The sequence below is a fragment of the Danio aesculapii genome, chromosome 12 (assembly GCF_903798145.1).
Source record: "Danio aesculapii chromosome 12, fDanAes4.1, whole genome shotgun sequence".
NCBI classification, from domain to species: Eukaryota; Metazoa; Chordata; class Actinopteri; order Cypriniformes; family Danionidae; genus Danio; species Danio aesculapii.
This window is the reverse complement of record NC_079446.1, coordinates 48,167,755-48,194,993: the sequence shown is the minus strand read 5'-3', so window position 1 is coordinate 48,194,993 and position 27,239 is coordinate 48,167,755. Positions and strand designations below refer to the sequence as shown.

At 36.9% G+C, this 27,239-nt stretch overlaps 2 protein-coding genes across 4 annotated transcripts in view; both read right to left on the bottom strand.

The window, feature by feature from the left end:
- Positions 1-22,299, bottom strand: part of trim16 (tripartite motif containing 16) — a 33,392-nt gene extending 11,093 nt beyond the window's left edge. Inside the window, exons 1-3 of one of the 2 annotated variants that reach the window (XM_056469394.1) lie at positions 22,046-22,299; positions 18,668-19,021; positions 1,780-1,875 (exon numbers count right to left, since the gene is read on the bottom strand). In XM_056469394.1, coding sequence (XP_056325369.1) covers positions 1,780-1,875; positions 18,668-19,021; positions 22,046-22,279 — 684 coding nt within the window. In that variant the 5' untranslated portion in view covers positions 22,280-22,299. The remainder of the gene's footprint in view (positions 1-1,779; positions 1,876-18,667; positions 19,022-22,045) is intronic. The other variant, XM_056469395.1, reaches the window with a different exon arrangement.
- A 1,224-nt stretch (positions 22,300-23,523) lies between these two features.
- fads6 (fatty acid desaturase 6) overlaps positions 23,524-27,239 on the bottom strand; it is a 26,716-nt gene continuing 23,000 nt past the window's right edge. Inside the window, exon 7 of one of the 2 annotated variants that reach the window (XM_056469401.1) lies at positions 23,524-23,898. In XM_056469401.1, coding sequence (XP_056325376.1) covers positions 23,694-23,898 — 205 coding nt within the window. In that variant the 3' untranslated portion in view covers positions 23,524-23,693. The other variant, XM_056469402.1, reaches the window with a different exon arrangement.

Genomic DNA, 27,239 nt, shown 5'->3' with positions numbered 1-27,239 from the left:
TTCCACGCTTGTACTCAGTAGTTTTAGTGTACACCTCAGATACTGTTGGTTGGTTCCTGTTGGTTGTGCACCTTTGTTACCAACTAAGTGTGTCGACGCCATTATAACGACACGGATCACTCTGCCTATTCATGCCAGAGTCATGCGGAAAAAGTGATTGACGGGTGGTAATTTGTGTGTAACTTATATTTATTTATTTATGATTTGGTTATAGGTAAAATAAAGAGTATGTGGGTCAGGTAGTTGAAACGGTAGGCTACAAATAACTAATTCGTTATGAATTAATTAATTATTCATAAATAAGTAATTCCAGCCTGATCTCACGAGAAAACGTAAGTATTTTACGTTTTGACAGTTTAGTGGCTAATTCGTACGAGTTCAGTCGTACGAAATGGTACGATTTTAAAAAGGAGGCGTGGCACCTAACCCCGCCCCTAAACCCAACCGTCATTGGAGGATGAGCAAATCGTACTAAATTGTACGAATTAGGTCGTACGAATTTGTACGAATTAGCCACAAAAAAAAAAGTTACGAATTGCCGTGAGATTGTGTTGGTAATTCACTATGATGACAGTGCCATCATCCATCGCGATGTTTCACATTAGACATTGTACGATGCCAAATTGGTCGACATCGCCCAACCCTAGTGCCAATGCCAAACAACGGGATCAATGGTGCCAGCAGCAAAAATCCTGGACTGTGGACAATGTGAAACATGTTTTGTTCTCTGTGAAGTCCACTGTTACGGTCTTTCCCACATCTGGGAGAGTTATGGTGTGGAGAATCCCCAAAGAAGACCACCACCCAGAGTTAAGCATGTGGGGGGGACTCAGTGATGGTTTGAGCTGCAATATCATGGCATTCCCTTGGTCCAATACTTATGCTAGATGGACGCATCACTGCCAAGGACTACCTCTGGAGGACCATGTGCATGGCTGTATCCTGAAGGCGGTGCCATGTATCGGTCTAAAAAATGCTATGTTTTACGTAAGGAAATTATACTTTACAATCACTTTAAACTTCTTTTTCAGTATAATTTTTAAGAGATATAAACATTTATAAACATAAATATTTTATTAAAAAAAACAACAATTCTTCAGGTCCAAATGAACATTCATTCATTCACCTATTTTACATTGGCTTAGTGCCTTTATTTATCAGGGGTCTCCACAGCGGAATGGACCGCTAACTATTCCGGCATATGCTTTAAGCAGCGGATGCCCTTCCAGGTGCAACCCAGTACTGGGAAACACCCTCTCACACTTTCACATTCACACACACTCATACACTACAGCCAATTTAGTTCATCAATTCCCCTATAGCGCATGTGTTTGGACTGTGGGGGAAACCGGAGCACCCGGAGGAAACCCACAGCAACACGAGGAGAACATGCAAACTCCACGCAGAACTGCCAACTGACCCAGCTTGAATCTGCGACCTTCTTGCTGTGAGGCAACAGTGCTAACCACTGAGCCACCGTGCAACCCTCAAATGAACATGTGAATGGGAAAATATATACAGATTTTAAATACATCATGAAGGAATAATATATCCAGCATTATGTAAATTGCATGAAAGAGAAACTATTAAAGCACCGGTAAACAACTCTAAAATACTGTCGATCTAAAAATAACGACTGTACAGCAGATCATTTGGTAGGTAAATGATTTTCTGATGAGTTTCCTCAGTACAAATGTATGGATGAAGCATCTTTTATTTAAAAATACCACATTTTACTTGTAAATATGACATGCTTTTGTGCAATATGTGATGTTTTACCTCTATAGACACAGTGTTGACCTGCAGCTTGTTAATGGCGTTTTCTGCAGCCGTCATCGTCTTCAGCATTTCTGTCTGCTTATCCTGAAGCTCTTTCTGTAGACACACACACACACACACACCTTGTTATTTTAAAATGTATAAATGACTGTATAATGTACAGTATAATAAATGTATAAATATGATAATAATCTGTACATTATTATAAATTATTATTAAAATGATTATTATTATGTACACTGTAAAAAAAATCTGTTAATTAAAAGTTTGTTTGTAGATTGATCATTACTGTGATGCATGAAAAGGGAAGCACAACTAGTCATGAGAAGAAAAAAAAAAAAGAGCCACAACAATAATTTACTTTCTGCACTTAATAATTCGGAAAACTGCGGGACATAATGATGAAATCAGCTGATATTTGGCAGCTCCATCAAGGGTTGCATGCTCAATGTGCTGTTATGGCCTGGAAAGCAAATGTTGTCAGGGTTTGGAGAAAATCACTTGGTTACTTTCGTCCCATGTTATTTTTGTCGCCGCTCTCCCCTAAATAATGAGCATTTCTTAGTTTCAGTAGAACTGTCCCTTTAAGGTAATTCTTACACGCTCTTCAGAATTTATCTTTAATAAAAGGTTTTGTTGAATCTGCCCCAGGCCTCAGAGTCTTTGTTCAGTTTTTTCTCTGCATTCCTCCAACAGGTTCAGACAGAAACTTCCTCTCTGGGCTCTGCATATGTTACGCTTCTCCTATGGCTTTGCTAAAGGGAACACCTTGAACAATACAGCTTTTCCAGCAGTTCTGCTTAAAACATTGCCCTGCACACAACATTATGGGTGACGCAGAGTTCAAAAGAGGACAAATTGTTGGTGTGAGTCTTGCTGGCGCATCTGTGACCAAGACAGCAAGTCTTTTTGTTTATCAAGAGCCGTGGTATCCAGAGTAATGTCAGCAATTCACCATGAAGAAGAACCACGTCCAACAGGATTAACTGTGGAGGAGGAAGCTGTCTGAAAGGGAAGAATTAAACGTGCACCTCAACTCTCCTGTTTGTACCAAAACAGTTGGTCTGGAGCTCCACAGGGTCAATATACATGGCCAAGCTGCTGTAGCCAAACCTTTGGTCACTCGTGCCAATTAGGGTTGGGTCGATAGACGATGCAGCAGCAACCCGTTTACACCAATACGTCTTAGTTTTAAAATGGCAGTCCACACTGCCGTTTCATCTAGCATTTGCTAAAGGGAACACCTTGAACAATACAGCTTTTCATACATGCAAAAGCATTGCATTTCCCTCCACCCTGAGCAACAAAGAAAAGCGCTGATCTTCATGTGTGAAAGCTGAACTTTCAGGTGTTTCTACATGTTAAACATATCTGTTAATTAAATGTTTCCCTATATTGTGTGTTTTCTGTTTATTTACGGTTGTGAATTGCATTATGGGATGTTGATCTATGCTCTGTCGAGTTTTGATGTTGAAAATTCAACTCTACAGTTTAATAAAGTGACTATTATTGACATTTTAGTCGTTTAAAATAATATATAAGAAATAATATACAGAGAAATAGGTGTAAAACAACAGTAAATGTACTGGCAGTTTATTGGAAGTTTTTGTAGCATAATCTACAACACCAAGCCAGACTATATAGCACTGAAGACTATTACAAATGTTCATAAATGTCACTTTTTTTTACTTTTCAAGGTTAAGGGTTGTTGGGTGAAACATCAAGGTCTCATAATGCAACTTAAAAGCAGAAATAAGCTGGAAAATTAAAAACATGAATCACAAAATACAGAAAACTGTTAATTTAAGGATATTTTTAGTGTGTGAACCCTGCCCTACATTGTCTCCAGTCAAAACATGCCGAGATCTGCTCATCTGTTTGCAGTACTGCTATGACAAGCTCCACATTTCAAAGGAAAAAGGGCGTATTAACAGTGCAGCGTGTCCTGATATATGAAACTGATGCATGAAACACATTGAATGCTATTATGAACTATTCAACTCATGCAATGAGGCCGAGTCATTTTTAAACAAACATTTACACGCTCACAATATGTCTAAAAATGCATTGTTTTCAGTAAGGAAATGACATGCCTGTAAATTTGCAAAAAAAAAAAGTTTATATTTTCACAAAATGTCTAAAATATGCATTGTTTTTGGTTAGAAAACAAGACGTTGCAAACGCCTTAAGATCCCTAGTATGTAAATATTTTATTATATTTTACTTATGTTAAAAAGATAAACACATTTAAAAGAAAAAGGGTGTATTACCAGTGCAGTCTGTCCTGATATATGGAACTTACATGACTTTAATTCAAGCAATGAGGCCAAGTCATGAAACCATTTTTAAAAAACATTTACATGTTCACTAAATGTGTAAAAAATGTCTTGTTTTCAGTAAGGAAACGACATGCATGTAAATATTTAGCATAACTATTTAAAAAAATATATAATTAAGCCATGAAACCAATTAAAACATACATTTGATATTTTCAAAAAATGTCTAAAAAAAGCCTTGTTTTTAGTAAGAAAACAAGACTTTAAGATCCTTAGTGTGTAAGTATTTTACTTTTTAAATACACTTTTATAAAGGTTAACACATTTCAAAGAAAGAAAGGGTGCATTACCAGTGCAGTCTGTCCTAATATATGAAATGTACATGAAAGTCATTGAATGCTATTATGAACTTCAACTTATGAGGCTGAGTGCATGCCTGAAGGAAGAATTTTCAATTGAAAGCTGAACAAAGAAGCTTTTCAAGGAGATTTTTATTTTTAGTTTGTGGGACAAATTAGACATTCAATGTTTTTATTTAATTCAGGAGAGTGATTGAGATCATCTGATGGAAACTCACCATTAAAAAAAATCTAAAACATTTTTGCAAAACCCTGCTACATCAAACACACACAAGAGGTTTTTTTATTTGGTAACTTCTTTTTTTCTTTTCTATGAGAAAGTAGTTTGCATTCCTTAGCTACAAACACCAGGCGGATGCTCGAGAGACAGAACGTTTAAAAGTAGATTTGTTTGTACGAGTGTGTTAAGGGATTGTTCACCCCAAGTAGGAGAGATAAATATTTAGTGAATGAGGAGGTATTTTATGATAAAAATGTAAATTGCGAATCTAAACTCCAAAGAAACGCAGCGAAGCTACCGTCCGGTGACAGCGACAGTGACGTATGTCCCTCCTTTTAACCAACAAATTCAGAAACATAACATTGAGGCTTCTCTTTGTCAAAGCCACGGCTTTTATTAGCCTACACTTTAAAAAAATAACCATGGATTAAGAGTTTCTTATTTTGCAATTCAGCTGTGTTTAACATTTATGCTTATAATTTGCATTATGGGATGTTGATCTGTTGACTTTTAATGTTGAAAATTCAACTCTACAGTTTAACAAAATGACAACACCACAACTATAGTAATATAAACAACTGACCCAATAATGTAGTTTTCTACAACTACAGTGCATTTTATACTACTATACTAAAGTTGGGCCATTAGCCGCGTTTCCACTAAAGCGAGCGAGCCAGGATGAGCCAGGGCCAGTTATATTTCCACTGTCACTTCCGGGGCCTGATCGGGCCAAAGCGGAGCTTCCTTGGGGCCAGCGGCTGGCCTTTTTCGGCCAGGCGAATATCTTGGGCCAACAAGGGCCAGCTGTGGCTTCGGGGCGGGGTAAAGGGAGAGGCGGAGTCTGGTAATGATGGTGTGCCGCTATCATTACACTACACTACTACATTACACATTTGGGCTGAATGTTTGACGGCGTCTATCAAAACGAGGATGTTATAAAATGCAATTTATACAGAGTTATTACCAGAGAATTTCTGTGGTTTTATATTATGGATGGTGTGCCGGGTCCCTCTGTTAGTGGAGAGACCACTCGATGTACGATGCCAACAGTCGGTCGGCGAGTAGCCTAAACAAATATAATGATTAGAAATACACAGGCCTGTGCGTATACACACATAAAGTAATGCTGTACAGTAACATGTCATTTGTTTGTTTCAGTTGTTCAGTTGCTTCATTTTAATCGTTTCGTGATGATGCGATGGTGTGTTTTATCTGCCTGCCTGATTCCCTGAAGTGGGCGTAGTGTGATGTTTGATTCGGGGGCGTTCTGGGGACGGGGTTTGCGGGGACGCGCTGCAAGCTACTAGCCCGACAGTGGAAATGCGACATGATTTCGGCTTCACTGCTCAACCTCCCGGGCGATTGGCCCGGGCAATTGGCCCGATTAAAGCCCTGGCTTGCACTGGCCTGACAGTGGAAATGTGGCTATTGTAACCTTTAATTTGGCCCACCATCCCATCTGAGAGGAGAATGAGAATGATGGAGAGAGTTGGGGAAAATGCCTTTAACACAGAGTTCAGAGACTGTCATCACCTTTTTCTGTTTGTTTTGTTGCGGTTTTATTATTTCAATTAAATGTTGTAAATGAATCAGTTTTTTAAAATGTAAATACTCGAAAAAAACTAGGCAGATAAGGGATAGCCAGAAGACATCGGCAAGCAAATCAAGGCAAAGACTAGTGAATTTCGGTTATAAATTACTATCCTAGATCATCAGATCCTGCTATCTATGCTTGAGTCACTGGGCGTTGCAGGCACTGTTATTCAATGGTTCAGATCTTACCTCTCGGACAGGTCATTCAGGGTGTCTTGGAGGGGAAAGGTGTCCAACCTACAGCATCGAAACACTGGGGTACCTCAGGGCTCTGTTCTTGGGCAACTTCTCTTCTCCATCCACACGACATCTTTAGGACCAGTCATCCAGAAACATGGATTTTTCTACCACTGCTATGCTGATGATACCCAGCTATACCTCTCTTTTCACCCTGATGATCCCTCGGTTCCAGCTCGCATCTCAGCCTGCCTGTCAGACATTTCTCACTGGATGAAAGATCATCATCTCCAGCTTAACCTCGCGAAAACGGAAATGCTTGAAGTTTCTGCCAACCCGACTCTTCACCATAACTTCTCAATCCAGATGGATGGAGCAACCATTACTGAGTAACGATTGATGACCAACTAAACTTCTCTGACCACATTTCTAGAACTGCTCGATCTTGCAGATTCGCACTCTATAACATCAGAAAGGTCCGACCCTTCCTATCTGAGCATGCAGCTCAACTCATTGTTCAAAGCTCTTGTTCTCTCCAAACTGGATTATTGCAACTCTCTATTAGCCGGGCTTCCAGCTAATTCTATCAAACCTCTTCAGCTGCTTCAGAACGCAGCAGCACGAGTGGTCTTTGATGAACCCAAAAGAGCACATGTCACTCCGCTACTCACCCGTTTGCACTGGCTGCCAGTTGCTGCTCGGATCAAATTCAAAGCTCTGATGTTTGCTTACAAAGCGACCTCTGGCTTTGCTCCTTCGTATCTGCTCTCACTTCTGCAGATGTATGTGCCCTCCAGAAACTTGCGTTCTGTGAATGAACGTCGCCTTGTGATTCCATCCCCAAGAGGGAAGAAATAACTTTCCCGAACTCTCACATTCAATCTGCCCAGTTGGTGGAATGAACTCCCTAACTACATCAGAACAGCAGAGTCACTTGCTGTCTTCAAGAAACGACTAAAAACTCAACTGTTTAGTCTCCACTTTCCCTCCTAATCTGCACATGCCTCTCTGGCTATACCATTAACTGTGCCCTCTTTCTCTCTCTCAAAAAATAAAAAAAACATTACGAATGCTTTGCTTCTTAGACTTTACACACCTGAAACTTGCCTACAGCACTGTTCACTGCTGCTCTTATAGTTGTGTAAATTGCTTCCTTGTCCTCATTTGTAAGTCGCTTTGGATAAAAGCGTCTGCTAAATGTCTAAATGTAAATTAGATTGATTTGTTTTAACTGTAATAAGTTCATTATAAAATGTAAAAACTACTGTATTAATTAATATAAAACGCTGTATTAGTTAAAATAAAGCATTTTTAAACATTATTAACTAAATTAGGAAATTACCCATTGCAACTACATTTACCCTCAGTCCACTAGCCTCGAACAAGTTTGGTTTTGGCTCTTCGTAAGAATAAAAGTTTGGGCACCCCTGGACTAAAGTATACTATGGTATTTACTACAATTTTCAGTTAATACTGCAGTATGCTGGAGCATTCATTACCAAAACGAGTTGCAAATATTAGAATATTAACAGTATAAACACTTTACTATGATAAAACACTGTGGAGTCTGATTTTACAGTATATGTGCTGGTTGTTTATTGTGTAATGGCTTTTAATTCTCTTTTTTGACACAATCTACATTGTAAAAGCACTATAGAAATAAAAGATGACTTGACTATTAATAGCTACACTGTAAAAAGTATCAGTAAATTAGCAGTTTTCTGTATTTTGTGATTCACGTTTTTTATTTCCCCCCATTTATTTCTGCTTTTGAATTGCATTGTGAGAGCTTGATCTCTCCTCTAACAACTTTTAACCTTGAAAAGTTAGAAAATTTGACTTTTATGAACATTTTTAATAGTTTACAGTGCTATATTGTCTGGTATGGTGTTGTATATTACGCTACAAAAACTGCCAGTTTTATTTTACACTTATTACTACATTTTCTGACTCACTTCTCTAGATATTATTTCTTATACATTATTTCAAACTACTAAAATGTCAATAAAAGTCACTTTGTTAATCTGCAAAGTTGAATTTTCAACATCAAAAGTCAATAAAGCAGAGATCAACATCCCATAATGCAATTCACAACCGTAAATAAACACTTGTGAATCATTAAATACAGAAACCGTTATTAACAGGTATTTTTTTCAGTGTACACTATGTGAAGTACTACAGTATATATCAAATGCTGACACTGAAACATTGAGTCTCATTGGAATTTAAATAATCATGTCAATGCAGTTTAATAATAAGCCTTCATCAGAGTATGCAAATCAATGTCATGAGTTCACAGCTGTGGTTAAACTGAAACTGTGAATGAAATGTGTGTCACTGTTAATGACATCTGGGATGTTTCTGTAAGGGAAACTGGACTGGACAGTTAGTTGTGTCTGGCAAAGCTGTTTGGTATTATGAATGTTGTGTAATTTCATCCCGTCAGACATCTAAAGAGTCGCGGACACACCCTGCTCCGAACAAAAGAACAATAACATTACACTGCTAACAAGAGCACACACACACACACATATACACATACACATACACACACATATGGACTACATCAATCTGTGTTTACAGTAAAACAGCTTCCGATGTCCCCTAGTTAAGGTCATTATTGGATCAGTTTAATCAGTAATGCGACCTGTCATAAGGTCAAACAAATTTTTTTCTCTCGCATTTGACCTTTAAGCTTGAAAGTCATGACTTTATTAGGCCTGTCGTGATAAGGAATTTTAGTTGTGCGATTGATTGTCACAGAAAGTGTTGCGATTAGCGATACTTTTGTAATTTTGAGATCATTTCATGCCACTGATTATATAATCATTATACACGGTGGGCCATTTATATGGATACACCTTAATAAAATGGGAATGGTTGGTGATATTGACGTCCTGTTTGCGGCACATTAGTATATGTGAGGGGGCTAATGAAAGAATAAAGTTACGTTAAAACCAAGCACACCATTGTTTTTCTTGAGAAATTCCCAATAAGTTTGATGTGTCACATGACCCTCTTCCTATTGAAAATGCAAAAGTTGGATCAAAGATGGCCGACTTCAAAATGGCCACCACGGTCACCACCCATCTTGAAAAGTTTGCCCCCTCACATATAGTTACCCCCTCACCTATACGAATGTGCCACAAAATATAAATGGCCCACCCTGTATAACAGTGATAAAATAATGCAAATTGCCATAAGTGAAGTTTATTTATAAACTAATTGAGCGGATCACGTGCCCCAGTAAAAATCACCAGTGACCCAGTAAATGCTTTGAGATACGATTTACTTTATATGCAAGTGTATTTATTAAGAGTGGTAATCCAAGAATAAAGACGTTATTCTCTATGTGCAACCGAACTAACGCTGATGAAAGCATGTAGTGTAATCAAAAAGTGAACTGAGCATGTGCGCAGAAAAAAAACACACACAAAAAAAACATACCCACGCGCCTCACGCACCGCTCTGCTACCGGTGTAAGTCCCGGTACATGCAGGCCGAAAAAATAGCCGGCGTAACAGTCTTTTATACGCAGGTGTCGGCACGCAGTGAGTTTTGCAAGACGACAAAACAAAGTTTAAATAATGTGATGGTGATTTTTGTATGAAGCAAAAAGGAGGGATGATGAGTCAGGGAGGTAAGACTTAATAAACCTAATTCTCGGCCATGAGTCGGGTCTAAGACAACACACAACTGATAATATAGAGTAATAGAGCAATAGAATTGACTATAGAATTTCATTGTATTAATATTTATGCAAAAGATTTCTTAAATTATCTTAGCATCACTCCAGTTGTGTCTTTAGATTGTTTCCCCAATTACATTTAGGATTAATTTCTGTTATTTATTTAGAATAATAATTGTATAATAAGAATAATACTGTTTTATATATATATATATATATATATATATATATATATATATATATATATATATATATACACACACATATACACACATATATACACATATATACACACATATATACACATACATACACACATATATATACACATACATACACACATACATATATATATATACATATATATATATATATATATATATATATATATATATATATATATATATATATATATATATATACATACATACATACATACATACATACATACATACATACATACATACATACATACATACATACATACATACATACATACATACATACATACATACATACATACATACATACATATATATATATATATATAAAATAATAATAATAAACATAAATATATATATCAAATGTTATATAAAATATTATAATTTACTTATTATTTATTTTTTGGAGGGGGAGCTGTGCCCCAGTGGAGCTTTATGTCTAGCAACACCCCTGGGTCCCTGTCTGTTCTCAAGACGGAAGCTCCTGCAGGTTCTGAGTAACTGAATGTGAGTGAATGTTGACAGTAGTCTTCATTTCTTAATAATCTTGCGTTTCCAGTTTTTAAACCAGATGCCAACAGTGAACACTCATGCTGGCTGCTTTTAAACATGACATGAATAAAAGCACCATTATTTGTTTAACATGCTAATATGCCAGAGAATATAAGGCAGACTTAAAGGAATGTTGAAAGCATGTTAAAGATACACTTAAACACCACTTCAGCTGTTGCATCATAATGAAAACACGACACGTGGCACATTAAATACGGCCACATTGAGTAACTAGTCTTTAACTGAATAGCATGCATGCTTGTCTGTTTCCTAAACCATGTGTGTGCGTGTGTGAGTGTGTGTTTCAGTGAGTGTGTCATATCTTGTCATGTGAATCACATGCTTTAGTGAAGTGTTTGCATTCTTGAAGAGACGTCATAAGCTGACGTTCATAACCAGAAGAGGGAAAACAAAAAGCGTTTCAGATTACACACACACACACACACTGTAAAAAGTATATAAAACAAGTCATGCACTCGAGAAATTACTTGGCGCTTCTTCAAAACCTACTTATTTAAAATGGGTCAGCTGGGTCAGTTGGCATTTCTGTGTGGAGTTTGCATGTTCTCCCCGTGTTGGTGTGGGTTTCATCCGGGTGCACCGGTGTCCCCCACAGTCTAAACACATGCGCTATAGGGGAATTGAATAAAGTAAATTGGCCATAGTGTATAAGTGTGTGTGTGAGAATGTGAGAGTGTATGGGTGTTTCCCAGTACTGGGTTGCAGCTGGAAGGGCAACCGCTGCATAAAACATATGCTGGAATAGTTGGTGGTTCACTCTGCGGTGGCGACCCCTGATAAATAAGGGACTATGCCGAAGGTAAATGAATGAATGAAGCGAACTTAATCGATTTGTCTTGGGACAGCATGTAGGAATTGTGTGAAACCCTGCATTTTGTTTTACAGTGTGACAGGAAAATGTTTATAAGTTGCTTTAGCTTATTCTAATAAGTCAATCAAGTAAAATATTAACTTAATATTGTTCATCAGTTTGATTGATGCGAGTTGACATGACTAGAAAAAGTTCATTTGATTCAACTCAAATTTAAAACAGCAAGATTTTTGTAAAGTGTAACACATTGTACTGTATAGTTCAAGTTCAAGTTTAAATTGTTTATTGGCATGACACTTAATACAGTATTGACAAAGCATTTTAAAATTAATTAAATTTTTTTTAAATAATTTAACATCCTCAAAAAAATAAATAAATAAAATAAAAATAAAAATAAAAATAAAAATAAAAATAAAAATAAAATAAAATAAAATAAAATAAAATAAAATAAAATAAAATAAAATAAAATAATAATACAGTAGATAAAAAATAAATGACAAAAAAAATCAGATAATACATTTGATAGTAATAATAATACACAAAAAGAGTTTAGACTAATTAAATAAGCTACATGAATCTACATTAACCATTTCTTATGGTGTGTAAGGTGTTTACATATTTTGCAGCTAGTCTAGATGTCAATTCATCCTCTCCGAGTATATGGTAAAGTTTTTCTGAGTCATTTAAATTAAAAAAATGAATTAATCAATGTTTTCAATTGGGGGAAAATATTTCTCTGGTTATGGTGTATTTGGGGCAGAACAGAAGGAAGTGTGCTTTATCCTCTATTTGATTTGCGTCACACTGTTTAGATATTCTCTGTTCTTTAGGAGTCCAGGATTTCTTATGTCTGCCCTTCTCTATTTCTAGGTCACGATCACAGAGGCGATATTTAGAAAGAACGTGTTTGAAAAGAACGTGTTAATGATAAATAATTTGCCAACTGTGTATTTCCGTTTAGGATCGAATAACACTGAAGCAGGGGCGTAGCAACTGGGGGGGATACGTCTCCCTCACTTTTAGAGACAGAACATTTAGAAACAGGTGATTAATAATTATATGAACATATGATCTCATACAGCCGCCCTCCCCACTTTTAAAATGTCCGCTACACCCCTGCACTGAAGTTTGGATTGGAGGTTGAATTCAGTTTTTAGTTTTTCATCATAATTATATTTTAATGTTTTGTCAATTTGTTTGTAAAGGTTTTGTTTGGTATAAACATATTATAAATAAATATATTAATTATATATTATTATTATTATAATATATATATATATATATATATATATATATATATATATATATATATATATATATATATATATATATATATATATATATATATATATATATATATATATATATATATATATATATATATATTTACTCTGTATAAATATACATCTATACTATACAAACTAATTAAACACTGGAATATTAAACTCATTTATGTTGTATAACCTGAAAAGCAGAAATTGGTCAAATGATTTTAATTAGTTAAATCAGTGAAACCAGCAGGTATATCCATGACGTACTGAGATTTATTTTACAGTACACAGCGAGAGCTTTTAGTTTAATTACTTCATTTCATATTTTCATTATTCATTTCCTTAAACAGTGAGAGTAATTAGCACTGTCTGATCCATCTTTAGCAGGTTATTCTAGACTAATTGTGCTTTAGGGTGTAGTCAGTGTAGATTCGGCCCTGCGGCTTTTCATTCACTCCTTCAAAATTCATAAAAAAACAAAACAAAGGAAAAACAAAAGAGGCATGATATGACATAAGAAATTCAGGACAACTTATTTTATCAAATTAATCAGGTAACCTAATTAAAAATGTTTTTCATTTTGACTGATGAAGGCAGAGATTATAACAGAAAGTAAAGTTAAGACTAGTAAAGTTAATTTGATTGAACCAAAAAATGCAGCAAGATTTATTTTACAGTGCAGTGAGCAATGACAGAATGAGCAATGACAGAATTCAGATATTATTGGGCTAGCTTGACTATTCATTGGACTAGTCTTCATTGGACTAGTGTAAGAGGCTAAATTATCATATGCTTTTGTTTATATGACAAAACATGTATTTTTGACTCAAGAAGGTCCATACTGACTCCAAAGGCAGATACTGATAAGATCAGGGCCTGGTGTGTGGACTTTTGGGGTTTTACGATGTGGTCACATGTTGATTGGTCAGTTTGAATGTCTCAGCATTTGGGCTTTAGTCACATGGTCAAGAAAGATACAAAATAGGTGGTAAAACGCTGCTCTGCCTCTTTTCCAGGCCTCTCTTTTTTGTCTCCGCGCTTTCCTGCTCTGCTCCTCACCTCCTGTGTAGTCTACCATCTCTGACTTTACTGCAATCAGGTTAACTTCTGGGCCTGCTCTCTTTGTCTCTCTCTCCCTCCCCCTGTGTCTCTCCTTCTACCTCTGGTAACTTTAATTTTACATGTAAGCTGGGTACAATTTATATCATATGTTTTATCATTTCATATTTGATCATTTTATACAGTTATTTTGTAATTATTTCAGTTGTAACCATAGAGAATTATTGTCATTAAATCATCTCATTATCAAGTATTTGTGAATTACTTTTGATTTAACATCAACACTTAGATGCTCCATATTGCAATACAATACAATCACATAATATCAACGCTCTCCAACATTTATAGCTATTAATACTGACCTTATTTCTGTTTTTTGGTATGATATTGCAGAATGGTTTGACTAGAATGCACAGTTTTTTACCATCAATACTGATAGCTTTTTAGTCATTCGGCAGAACTACAGTTTGAACCGCTGTGGGTAAAACCCATTCTTACACTAGTTTAATAGGACATTGGTCTAGTTAAATTGACCATTGGACTAGTTTTGATTGGTCATAGGGCTAGTGTATTTGGCCATTAAGCTGCAGTCACACTTGACTTTTCCTCCCATAGACTTCCATTCATACGCACGCGAATGCATCAGACCGGAAACGCGGGGTCATGCGTTATGTTTCGCTGTTCGCTGCAGTGCAAAGTTCAAGCTTGGTGAACTCTCACCTGCGAAACCGCATCACTTGACTGCGTGAGACCAATCGAGGATCAAAACAGGACCTCTCTGGACAGAAATTTAAAACATGGAGCGATCGCTCGCTTTTTTAATGTCTAATCATCTTGTTTAATCCCGCCCCTTTTCGTAGCGCAGTACGACACAATTTCGCACACACAAAGCCCAGTGTGACTATAGCTTTAGTCTAGTTTTGATTGGACATTGGGCTAGTGTAATTGGCCATTGGACTAGTTGTAATTGGATACTGGACAAGTTTAATTTGGCCATTGGACTAGATTTAATTGGTTATTGGGCTAGTTTTATTGGACATTGGTCTAGTTTAATTGGCCATTAGACTAGTTTTGATTGTTTGATTGGTCATAGGGCTAATGTACTTGGCCATTAGGCTAGTTTTGATTGGTCTTTGGGCTAGTGTAATTGGCCATTGGACTAGTTTTAATTGGACACTGGACTTTGGGCTAGTGTAATTGGCCATTGGACTAGTTTTAATTGGACACTGGACTAGATTTGATTGGCCTTTGGGCTAGTTTGATTGGCCATTGGATTAGTTTTGATTGGCCATTGGACTAGTTATGATTGGAGACTGGACAAGTTTAATTTGGCCATTGGACTATATTTGATTGGTCATTGGACCTATTGTAATTGGCCATTAGACTAGTTTAATTGTTCACTGGAGTAGTTTGATTGGCCATTGGACTAGTTTAATTGGCCATTGGACTAGTTTTGATTGGTCATTGGGCTAGTTTAATTGTTCATTGGACTAGTTCACTTGTTCATTGGACTAGATTTGATTGGCCATTGGATTAGTTTTGACTGTTCAATGTACTAGTTTTAATTGGCCATTGGACTAGATTTGATTGGCTATTGGAGTAGTCTGATTGGCCACTGGACTAGTTTAATTGGCCATTGGACTAGTTTTGATAGGGCTTGATAAATTGGCCATTGGACTACTTGTAATTGGCCATTGGACTAGTTTTGATTGGGCTTGATCAACTGGCCATTGGACTAGTTTAACTGTTCATTTGACTAGTTTAATTGGCCATTGGGCTAGTTTTCATTGGCCATTGGACTAGTTTTGATTGGTCATTGGGCTTGATCAATTAGCCATTGGACTAGTTTAACTGTTCATTTGACTAGTTTAATTGGCCATTGTACGAATCTTGATTGGAAATTGGCCTAGTGTAATTGGTCATTGGTCTCACGTGGGTGCAACAATTAACAGATAACATCAATCATCCTCCAGTTCCGAAGAAACATGCAACTCATTCCAGAATTGCAGAAAAATGTAAGGCATTTTCCTTGGAATGAATGGAATGACACATTAAATGGACAGTTCACAATAAAACTGAATCTATTATTAATATGAAATAATGCCAAACGCTTAAATGTGATTGCCCAGAAGCTATTAGACAAGCAAAAGTATTGTGTTTTAGTAAGAAACAAAAGGAGAAAATTAAATGAGTTTTCCATTAAAACAAGGAAAATAATCTGCCAATGGGGTAAGCAAAATAATCTTGTTTTTCCTTTTGATTTAAGATTATTTTGGTTGTCACATTGGTGGATTATTTTGCTTGTTTTTAAGTAAAAACTAATTTTATTTTGGAGTATTTTCCCTTAAAATAAAACAATATTTTATTTGTCTAGAAAACATGCTATTTTGTCCATTTCCACAGTCAAAAGGTAACAAAAAGCAAACCGTACTGTACCACTTTATAGGTACCCTTTCCGAAGGGTACAAGCACAACAGAACAGTAGCCAAGTAAAAAAAAAAAAAGAGTGAGTAAGGAAAGCAAACTTCCATGTTTACCTCTGTTTTCCATGTTTTACTATAGTATTACGGCTAGTTCTTTCAGCCAGATTTGCAGTTTAATAGACATTATAAGGTTGTTTCTATTTTGATAAATCCTGGAGATAATGTGAATAGCAATAATATTTCACATTTCCCTACTGCATTTTTATTAAAATAGTCTCAGGTCACTGTTATTTTACCAGGAATGAAGCACAGTGAGATTAAAATGAAAAGTGAAAATCTCTTTGACAAGAGCATCCTGCCCTGGCACAGTACTAAGCTCATGTGGGTTTTACAGATAACATCAATCATCCTCCAGTTCAGAAGAAACATACAACTCATTCCAGAAACATTTAAGGCATTTTCCATTCGTTTTCTTTGGAATGACACATTTAATGTACAAATACAGTAAACTGAATCAATTATTTGATTGCACGGAAACATTCTAGACAAGCTAAAGATATTGTTTTAAGAAATAATATGACAACAATGAGTGAGATTTTCCTTAAAGGGCACCTATGGTGAAAAATCTACTTTTCAAGCTGTTTGGACAGCCATATGTGCATGTATGGTGTATAGACCGTCATATTGGGCTGATATAAACACACTCAGTGCTTTTTTTTCAATTTAACAACATAAAAACGGTGGACCAATTGGAGCGGTTTTCAAACCGACCGCAACTTTACGTAGGAGAGCGGTCCCCCCGCCCACCAATATTGATTGACAGGCGCATCATATCCTCAGTTTGTTGATTCACGTCCGCCATTTTCAGCGTGAGTCGAAGCAATATCACTAAAGGAACACGCTAGCTCTATTTTTAGATGCAAGGCTCATTGGGCTCAACACAAGATCAATATTCTCCACATTATCGCTCTAATCGGAATTATTGGTTGTATCTTTAGGTAGGTTTGCAAACATGTGTACTTCTCATTGAGTCTACCTTATACTTCAGCCGTTTGCATTTCTCGTGATCCCAGAAGCTCCCTGTGATCTTAACTAGCATGCGTTTTAGAATTCTAAACATCGGTTTCTATCAGGGTACACTCAAGTCGACGGCTGGGCACCACGGACCGCTGCAGAAACCTATGTTTAGGATTTAAAAATGCGTGGCGCGACGATTCGGGACACTTCATGTTTCTGGTGCGCCACAGAGAGTGTCTGGTGTGCCGTGTCGCGGCTTCGAGCGACGCATCCGGTGCCTCAGTCAAAGTTAATTCAGTGTGCGTGGTTATTAGTTTCTGTGTACAAGCTCGGCACTTGAAACTAGCTCACAGTTGGCTGTAAAACTGTACAAAGACACAAATGATTTTGTACTCTCTGCTTGGTCTGTGTCAGAGTCGTACATGTACGACTGAATGGTGATCCTCTCACTCCTTCTCCTCTGAGTCTGCCAGACTCTGTTGACTCTGGGTGAGCTCATGGCTCCGCCCCCTTGTTACGTTGGCAGGAAGCCGAAACTAATTTACATGTGAAGCAACACACCCCTAAATCAGCGAGCTGTGGACACGCCCCCAACATGACACTTTTTAACACATTATAATAAAACAATCTGAATTGTGTTTTAAACTGAACCTAAACTGGCACACTCAGAAGAACCATAATATTAATATTACATCAGAAAAAAGAGGTAAACTATGTGCCCTTTAACACAAGCTAAATAATCTGCCAGTGGGGTCAGGAAAATAATCTTGTTTTTCCTTTTGACATAAGGTTATTTTACTTACCCCATATGCAGATTATTAAGCTTGTTTTAAGGAAAAACTCACTTCATTTTGTCATATTATTTTCTAAAACAATACAATATTTTTGCTTGTCTTGGTTTATGAATATTTAGATATTTGGACTAGAAACAATACAAAAAAGTAAGGCAAGAATAAGGACAAATGGACAATACAGAATTCTAAGACTACTAGGCATGGGATGATAAGCGATTTCAAGGTTTACCGTGGCTTGGAAAAGTTACAGTTTTAAAAATGCTAATATTTTCTGTTTTATTGTTCCTGCGGTATATAAAGTTGTTTTATATGTTGACTAAACCAACATTAATTAACTGAAATAATTCCAAGTCTACCCAATTAAAAAAAGAGTGAGTGAGGAAAGCAAACTCCTCATGTGATTTACCTCTATATTCCTCCGTGCCTCGGCTATGGGCAGGGCTTGGTGTCCGATGTGCTCCTCTGTGACGCAGGCTGGGCAGAGGCAGCACATGCAGCAGTATAGCTCCAGCGGGCAGCGGTGAGCCTCGCAGGTCCGCCTCTCAATGTCCCGCAGAGGATCCACTAACCTGTGGCTCTGGAACTTGGCGTTCTCCAGGTGTGGCCTCAGGTGAGACTCGCAGTATGATACCAGACAGGTGAGGCAAGACTTTTTAGCTCTGCATGGCTTATCAATGCAGGAGTCACAAGTGACCACATCTGGACCCAAAACCTCCTCCTCCTCCTTATCTTCATCATGTTTCTGAGGATCTTTAGACTCCTGGAGAATGAGGTAAAGTTGAAAAGTATTGCAAATAGGGAAATCATATTAGCAGCCAAAGACTATCAAAGTACAACATTGTTCATAGACAATTAAATAGTGCTAATGTTGTTTTGAATTGAATTGAATTTTATTTGACAGATTTTAGGAAAGCTGTACAAAAATACAAGTATCCCATACATTTTGAAATAAAAACTGTCAAGGATAAAAACACAATAAAGCCGGTGGCTTGTTTGCATTGCGCTCCTCGTTGTTAAATAAATCAACGTATGGCTTCAAAATACAGATGATGCATAAAACAAACAGTTATAAACCTTAAGTTATTCTTGCATGAGATTTAAGACTGAATATTGAATGTAGCATGGTAAAAAAAGTACACTGTCACAAGTTATCACTGAATGAATGAGCGAATATAAAACCAATTTTACCTCAATACTGAGGTACAGTTGTTTTTATAATTGCACATTCAGACTTTCTCTTCAATAATAGTTTCAGAAAAGTATTCCTTGCCTATTCTAAATAGGGAAATCATATTAGGAGCCAATAACTATCAAAGCACAACATTGTTCACAGTCGATTAAATAGTGCTAATGTTGTTTTGAAGTCATTCTTACATTAGATTTCAGACCGAATATTCAAAGTAATGTGGTAAACAATATAGGAAGTGTGTCACAAGTTGTTACTAAATAAATGTGAGAAAGTTAAACCAATTTTACCTCAATTTTGAGGTAGAGTTGTTTTTATATTCGCACACTCAGACTTTCTTTTCAATAATAGTTTCAGAAAAGTATTCCTTACATATTCTAAATAGGGAAATCATATTAGCAGCCAATAACTATCAAAGCACAACATTGTTCACAGTCAATTTAATAGTGCTAATGTTGTTTTGAAGTCATTCTTACATTAGATTTCAGACTGAATATTCAAAGTAGAGGGATAAACAACATGGGGACCAATCCAAGGGACCCCAAACTCACACACAACAATAATCAGCTACTTTAAATTTTACGAATACGGTCTTCACTCGAAAAATAATCTTTGCTGCTTGTTTAAAGTACTTATTTAAAACGAGCTGAATCAACACATTTCCTGAGTTTTTTTTTGAACAACTTAAATTTAAGTGGATTGAACATAAAAACTATTAAGTTAACAATCAAGTTAACTTAATCAGATTGTGTTGGGACAACATGAAAAAATTTTGTGGGACCCACGACCCAGCATTTTTTGCAGTGTTGTTAAAAACGTTTTACATACACTCACATACCTTAAGGATTGGAAAACAAGCTTTGAAATTAGTCAAATACAAAAAGTGCACACTAGTTAAACATTGATGAAATGTTGAGGTAAAGTTGAGTAAAAGTTTATTATATACACTCGCATATTCAGACTTTCTCCGCAATAATATTTTCAGAAAAGTATTGCCAATTCTAAATAGAAAAATCATACTAGCAGCCAAAGACTCTCAAAGTACAACACTGTTCACAGTCGATAAAATAGTACTAATGTTGTTTTGAAGTCATTCTTACATGAGATTTCAGACTGAATATTCAAAGTAGTGTGGTAAACAATATAGGAAGTTGTTACTAATTGAATGCGAGAAAATTAAACCAATTTTACCTTAATTTTGAGGTACAGTTGGTTTTATATTCGCACATTCAGACTTGCCTATTCTAAATAGGGAAATCATATTAGGAGCCAATAACTATCAAAGCACAACATTGTTCACAGTCAATTAAATAGTGCTAATGTTGTTTTGAAGTCATTCTTACATTAGATTTCAGACCGAATATTTAAAGTAGAGGGATAAACAATATAGGGACCAACCCCAAGGGACCCCAAACTCACACACAATAATAATCAGCTACTTTATATTTTACGAATACGGTCTTCACTCGAAGAGAAATCTTTGCTTCTTGTTTAAAGTACTTATTTAAAACGAGCTGAATCAACACATTTCCTGAGTTTTTTTGGAACAACTTAATTGTTTTATGTTCAATCCACTTAAACTTGACAATCCAGTTAACTTAATCAGATTGTGTTGGCACAACATGAAGGAATTGTGTGGGTCGGACCCAGCAATATTTTTTCACAGTGTTGCTGAAAACCTTTTACATACACTCACATACCTTTAGAAAACAAACCTTGACTTTAGTCAAAAAGTGCACACTAATTAAACATTGATGAAATGTTGAGGTAAATTTGAGTTAAAGTTGATTATACACACTCGCATATTCAGACTTTCTCCTTAATAACATAGTTTCAGAAAAGTATTGCCAATTCTAAATGTGGAAATCATATTAGCAGCCATTGACTACAGTACAGCATTGTTCACAGTCAATTAAATTGTTTAACGTTGATTTGAAGTCAAGATGACACCAACTTTACCTCAATATTAAGGTACTGTTGGTTTTATATTCGCACATTCAGACTTTCTGCTTAATGATATCGCTTCAGTAAAGTACTGCAAATAGGGAAAATCATATTAGCAGCTAATGACTATAAGTACAACATTGATCACAGTTATTAAAATAGTGCTAATGTTGTATTTGAAGTCCTTCTCATATGAGATTTCAGACACAATATACAAAATACCATGGTAAACAACCTAGTCTGTGTCTCACTGGTAAAGTTTGCAGTACATAAGCACATTCAGACTTTCTCCTTGAAAATAAAGCAATAAAATATACAAAAATATTAATAATATTATTTAATTAAATATATTGAAAATATAAAAATTATATTTGCAACCATTGACTATAGTGCAACAATCTCATGTACTTCAAAACAACATTAAGACTATTTAAATGACTCTGAACAATGTTGTACTGATAGTCATTGTCTGCTAATATGATTTCCCTATTTGTTATACTTTTCTGAAGCTATATAATTATGGGGAATGGCTGAATGTGTGAATATAAAAGCAACTTTACCTCAATCTTGATATTGAACATTCAAAATAGCGTGGGAAGCAATCTAGATATAGCGTTAAAATGAACGGATATGTGTAAATAAAACCAACTTTACCTCAATTACCTCAATCTCCTTGAGGTCTCTCTGAATCTTGCTTTCTTCAATGGTCTTCTCGTCTTTTTCTCCTTCTGTGTGTTTTTCTGGAGGAGATCCATTCACCTGAATCTCCTCCTCCTCCTCCTCCTCCTCTGAGTATTTTGGCCTGTTCTCCTCTATTTTCTTCTCTTTGGGTATTTCAGAAGTCATACTGCATGCTGGCAGGTCAGCTGGCAGCACCAGGGCGCTCATGTCTGTCTCTTCAGCTTTGAGTCTGAAGTCTAAACTTGCAGCCAAACCCAAAGTTTAATAGGCGTGTGTAAGCTACGCCCCTCTGAAACTGGATTTCCTCATACTGATACAGCCTGAGGCGGTGGGCGGGGCTACAGTGCATAATGGGTGGGGTAATTATGCAAATCAAACAGACATGTGGTTTCTGTTATGGTAGTGTTTCGGGGTTGGGGATTTGATTATGCAAAAACTGATATAATTTTTCGTGCCTTAGTGGTTATAGTTGATTTACTCATCCACAAACCTGTTTGACAGTCACGAAATGAGTCTTATGAAACTTATTCTTCTACAAATATAGACTAGGATAGGATGGGTGTTTATGTTGTAATTAAATAAGGTGATTGCACCTGTAGTACGTGTAGTTTGAGTAATCTAATATCAGACTATGTTCAATGAATGAAATTAACAGCTGATGACATTAACTGTAGATTTTTAGATGAAGATATAGATATTTAGGATAAAGGTCAGGTCTGCCATCTGCTGGACATAAAGAAACGCTGCATAATTAATGAATTCATTTTCTTTTCGGTTTAGTCCCTTTTTAATCTGGGGTCGCCACAGCGGAATGAACCGCCAATTTATCCAGCATATGCTTTATGCAGTGGATGCCCTTCCAGCTGCAACCTATCACTGGGAAACATCCATACACACTCATTGTCACACATACACTATGGACAATTTAGCTTACCCAATTCACCTATACCTTGTGATAGGAAACCCACGCGAACACGGGGAGAACATGCAAACTCCATACAGTAATGCCAACTGACTCAGCCGAGACTCGAACCAGCGACCCTCTGTGCCACCCCTAAAATAAATCAATATGTATATATATTGTAAAAAATAAACTGAAAGCTATAAAATATGTAAATATTTGTAAATAAAAAGGGCTTTTATACACATTAGCAATTTATCCCGGTATTTTAAATATTTAAATTTTTCACAATCACATTTAAAAGATTACTTATTTATCATTTTATAATACAATAATGTAATAATACAATAAATTTCATGAGCAGCATATGAATATATTGTATTAAAAAGTTAATAATTTAAATAAACAGATTTTAAATGTCGACATTATTTATATTATTAAATTATTATATTTAGCAGGGTCTGCAGTTTGCCAGATGCTTTTTGCATTCAGTTCAACTCTGGTGAAAATCGTAGAAAAAAGCCATTTATTGTATAAGAAAATCCTGCATAATCATTTATTCATTCATTTTTCTTTGGCTTAGTCCCTTTATTCATCAGGGGTCGCCACAGTGGAATGAACCGCCAACTTATCCAGCATATGTTTTAGACAGTGGATGCCTTTCCAGCTGCATCCCAGTACTGGGAAACTCCCAAACACACTTATTCACACACACATACATTACTGCCAATTTAGTTTACCCAATTCCCCTACAGCGCATGTGTTTGGACTGTTGGGGAAACCGAAGCACCTGGAGGAAACCCACGCCAACACGGGGAGAACATGCAAACTCCACACAGAAATGCCAACTGGCCCAGCCGGGACTCGAACCAGCGACCTTCTTGCTGTGAGACCACCGTGTTGCCCCTGCATAATCACCGTCACACTATAAATCAAAAGAGTTGAGTGTTTACTTCAGTTTATTTGGTCAGTAAAAATCAGTGCTAATGTTCAATCAGCTGAAAGAGAATAAACACAGTCTCTCAAACACACACACACACGCACGCACGCACGCACGCACACACACATTGCAGTAACATTCACGTGCATTCAGTAAAAGCAAATCAAATGTGAAGGATTTTGGTTAAAAAGCTGAAAAACAATCAATCAGTGCATAATTACAAGTGCAATACTGTGAATATGATTAATTAGGCCATGTTACTGCACCTTAAACATATTCATTACAGTTGTGCACGCATCTCTACCTTGTGCTACATTTTAATATTGTTCTCAGATTACAGGACTGTTGTTAGCAAATGTAAATGTCCATCTACAACTGTAATTAATAAAGAAATCAGTCTTCCTGTCTCCACAGGCTTTCATCTAGGTCTACCGATCAAGCTCCCTACCTAGACAGCATTGAGAAGTGCGTCACCTTCAATACACTTTCATTTGGCCAATATTTTAAAAAGCAGCATAATTATTTATTGAACATTTAGGCTACTGAGAAAACATCCAGCGATATTTTGCTAATGTTCTCATGCTATAAAAAGAAATGCTCTTTGTGAATGCTCTTTGCATTTTTAAAGATATTAATAAAAACATTCTGCAAACATTTATTTGCATCAAAGGTTTTAGTAAATCAAAAGGGCATATGATTGATGCATAATCTATTTTTGCAAGACTATATCACAGAGCAGTGGCCAGAAGCGCTAAAAAAGTTAGCCATATAATGTTTTTTCCTAAAGATTTTTAATTTTCAGTCGGTCAAGCGCTTCCTGTGAAGGTCACGCCGTTACAAATTCGCCACGTAGTTTCAATGATCTTCACTGCCTTGCTGGTAAACGAAATAAAGTGAGTCTCAGACTAGACAAGAAGCACTCCATTAAATTTAATTGTTCTGTGGCCAATTTATTAGGTACACTTTACTAGTACTGGGTTGAACCCACTTTTGCCTTTAGAACTGCCTCAATCCTTCGAGGCATAGATTCAACAAGATGCTGGAAATTATTATATTCATATTGACACCATAGCATCATGCAGTTGCTGCAGATTTGTTGGCTGCACATCCATGATGCGAATCTCCCCTTCTACCACATCCCATTGGATTGAGCTCTGGTGACTGTGGAGGCCATTTGGGTACAGTGAACTCATTGTCATGACCAAGAAACCAGTCTGAGATGAATCACGCTTTACGACATGGTGCGTTATCCTGCTGGAAGTAGCCATCAGAAGATGGAGACACTGTGGTCATAAAGGGATGGACATGGTCAGTAACAATACTCAGGTAGGCTGTGGCGTTGACACGATGCTCAATTGGTACTAATGGACCCAAAGTGTGCCAAGAAAATCTCCCCCACACCATTACACCACCACCAGCAGCCTGAACCGCTGATACAAGGCAGGATGGATCCATGCTTTCATGCTGTTGATGCCAAATTCTGACCCGACCATCCAAATGTGGCAGCAGAAATGGAGACCCATCAGACCAGGCAACATTTCTCCAATCTTCTATTGTCCAGTTTTGGTGAGCCTGTGTGAATTGTAGCCTCAGTTTCCTGTTCTCAGCTCACAGGAGTGGCACCCGGTGTGGTCATCTGCTGCTGTAGCCCATCCGCCTCAAGGTTGGACGTGTTGTGTGTTCAGAGATGCTCTTCTGCAGACCTCGGTTATAACGAGTGCTTATTTGAGTTACTGTTGCCTTTCTATCAGCTGAAACCAGTCTGGCCATTCTCCTCTGACCTCTGGCATCAACAAGGCATTTGCGCCCACAGAACTGCCGCTCACTGGATATTTTCTTTTTATTGGACCATTCTCTGTAAATCCTAGAGATGGTTGTGCGTGAAAATCCCAGTAGATCAGCAGTTTCTGAAATACTCAGAGCAGCCCGTCTGGCACCTACAACCATGTCACGTTCAAAGTCTCTTAAATCCCCTTTCTTCCCCATTCTGATGCTCGCTTTGAACTGCAGCAGATCATCTTGACCATGTCTACATGCCTAAATGCATTGAGCTGCTGCCATGTGATTGGCTGATTACAAATTTGCGTTAACGAGCAGTTGGACACGTGTATTAAGTGATAATAAAGTGGCAGGTGAGTGTGTATTACCACAGGATTTTCAATGGAGTTTCAGCGCTCGCCTGCTGCTATTGACAACGCTTGTGTATAAACGTGTGTCTTTCATCTAATTTTACACTTGAACAACTACATGAATGAAAGTCTATTTAAATGAATATATATTTTTAACTATATTATAACGTTGATGCTGTAAAATGAACCTTATGAAAATAAAAAGTCACATAAACCTTTCACCGGATGTTTATCAGTGGCTTATGAAACACTTATAAAACGTTTGCTGTGCATAATAGGCTACCCAATTCAGCAATTAAAAGGTAGATTAAGTGACTTTAATCTAATAAAATTAGATTACCACTAGTAGAGCTGTTAGCTGGCCATGTTTTAACTGACTTAATGCAACCAGACAGAAAAGTTTTGAACAAATCCTCAATATTCATAATAACATCAAGACCGTCTTCTCATAACTCTGAGATAGACTTGTCAGAGCGTTAATTAATTTTCTGAGTACATACTCTATTAGCTGGCCAATGGCATGCATTGTTTTGAATCTTTATGAATATTTATTTTAGGTAAGATGTTGAATTAAACGCTTCCTGCAACTCACTGAACTCTGTAACAAAGCTAAAGCACTGAATTCCTCTTTTTAGCATTCAGACAGAAAGCTGATCTCAGGTCAGAACTCGTATAAGACGAGAGCTGCAGTGAGGTCACAGATCACTGATCTGAGGTCAGCGCATACAGTGGTGTGAATAATTGTTTGCCCCCTTAGTAATTTCTTATTTTCTTGCATGTATTTTCGTTCATTTATTAATTTACCTTTGGCTTAATCCCTTGTTTATCAGAGGAGTCGCCACAGCAGAATGAACCACCAACTATTCCAGCATATACTTTACACAGCTGATGCCCTTCCAGCTGCAACCCAGTACTGGGAAACACCCATACACACACTCATACACTACGGCCAGTTTAGTTAATCAATTCCCCTATAGCGCATGTGTTTGGACTGTGGGGGAAACCAGAGCACCCGGAGGAAACCCACACCAACATGAGGAGAACATGCAAACTCCACACAGAAACGCCAACTGACCCAGCCGGGACCCGAACCAGCGACCTTCTTGCTTTTGTTTTTCGTTAATAATAAAAATCTTCATGTAAACCTGCATGATGTGTTTACTTTGACTAATATTTAAGTGTGTTTGATCATCTGAA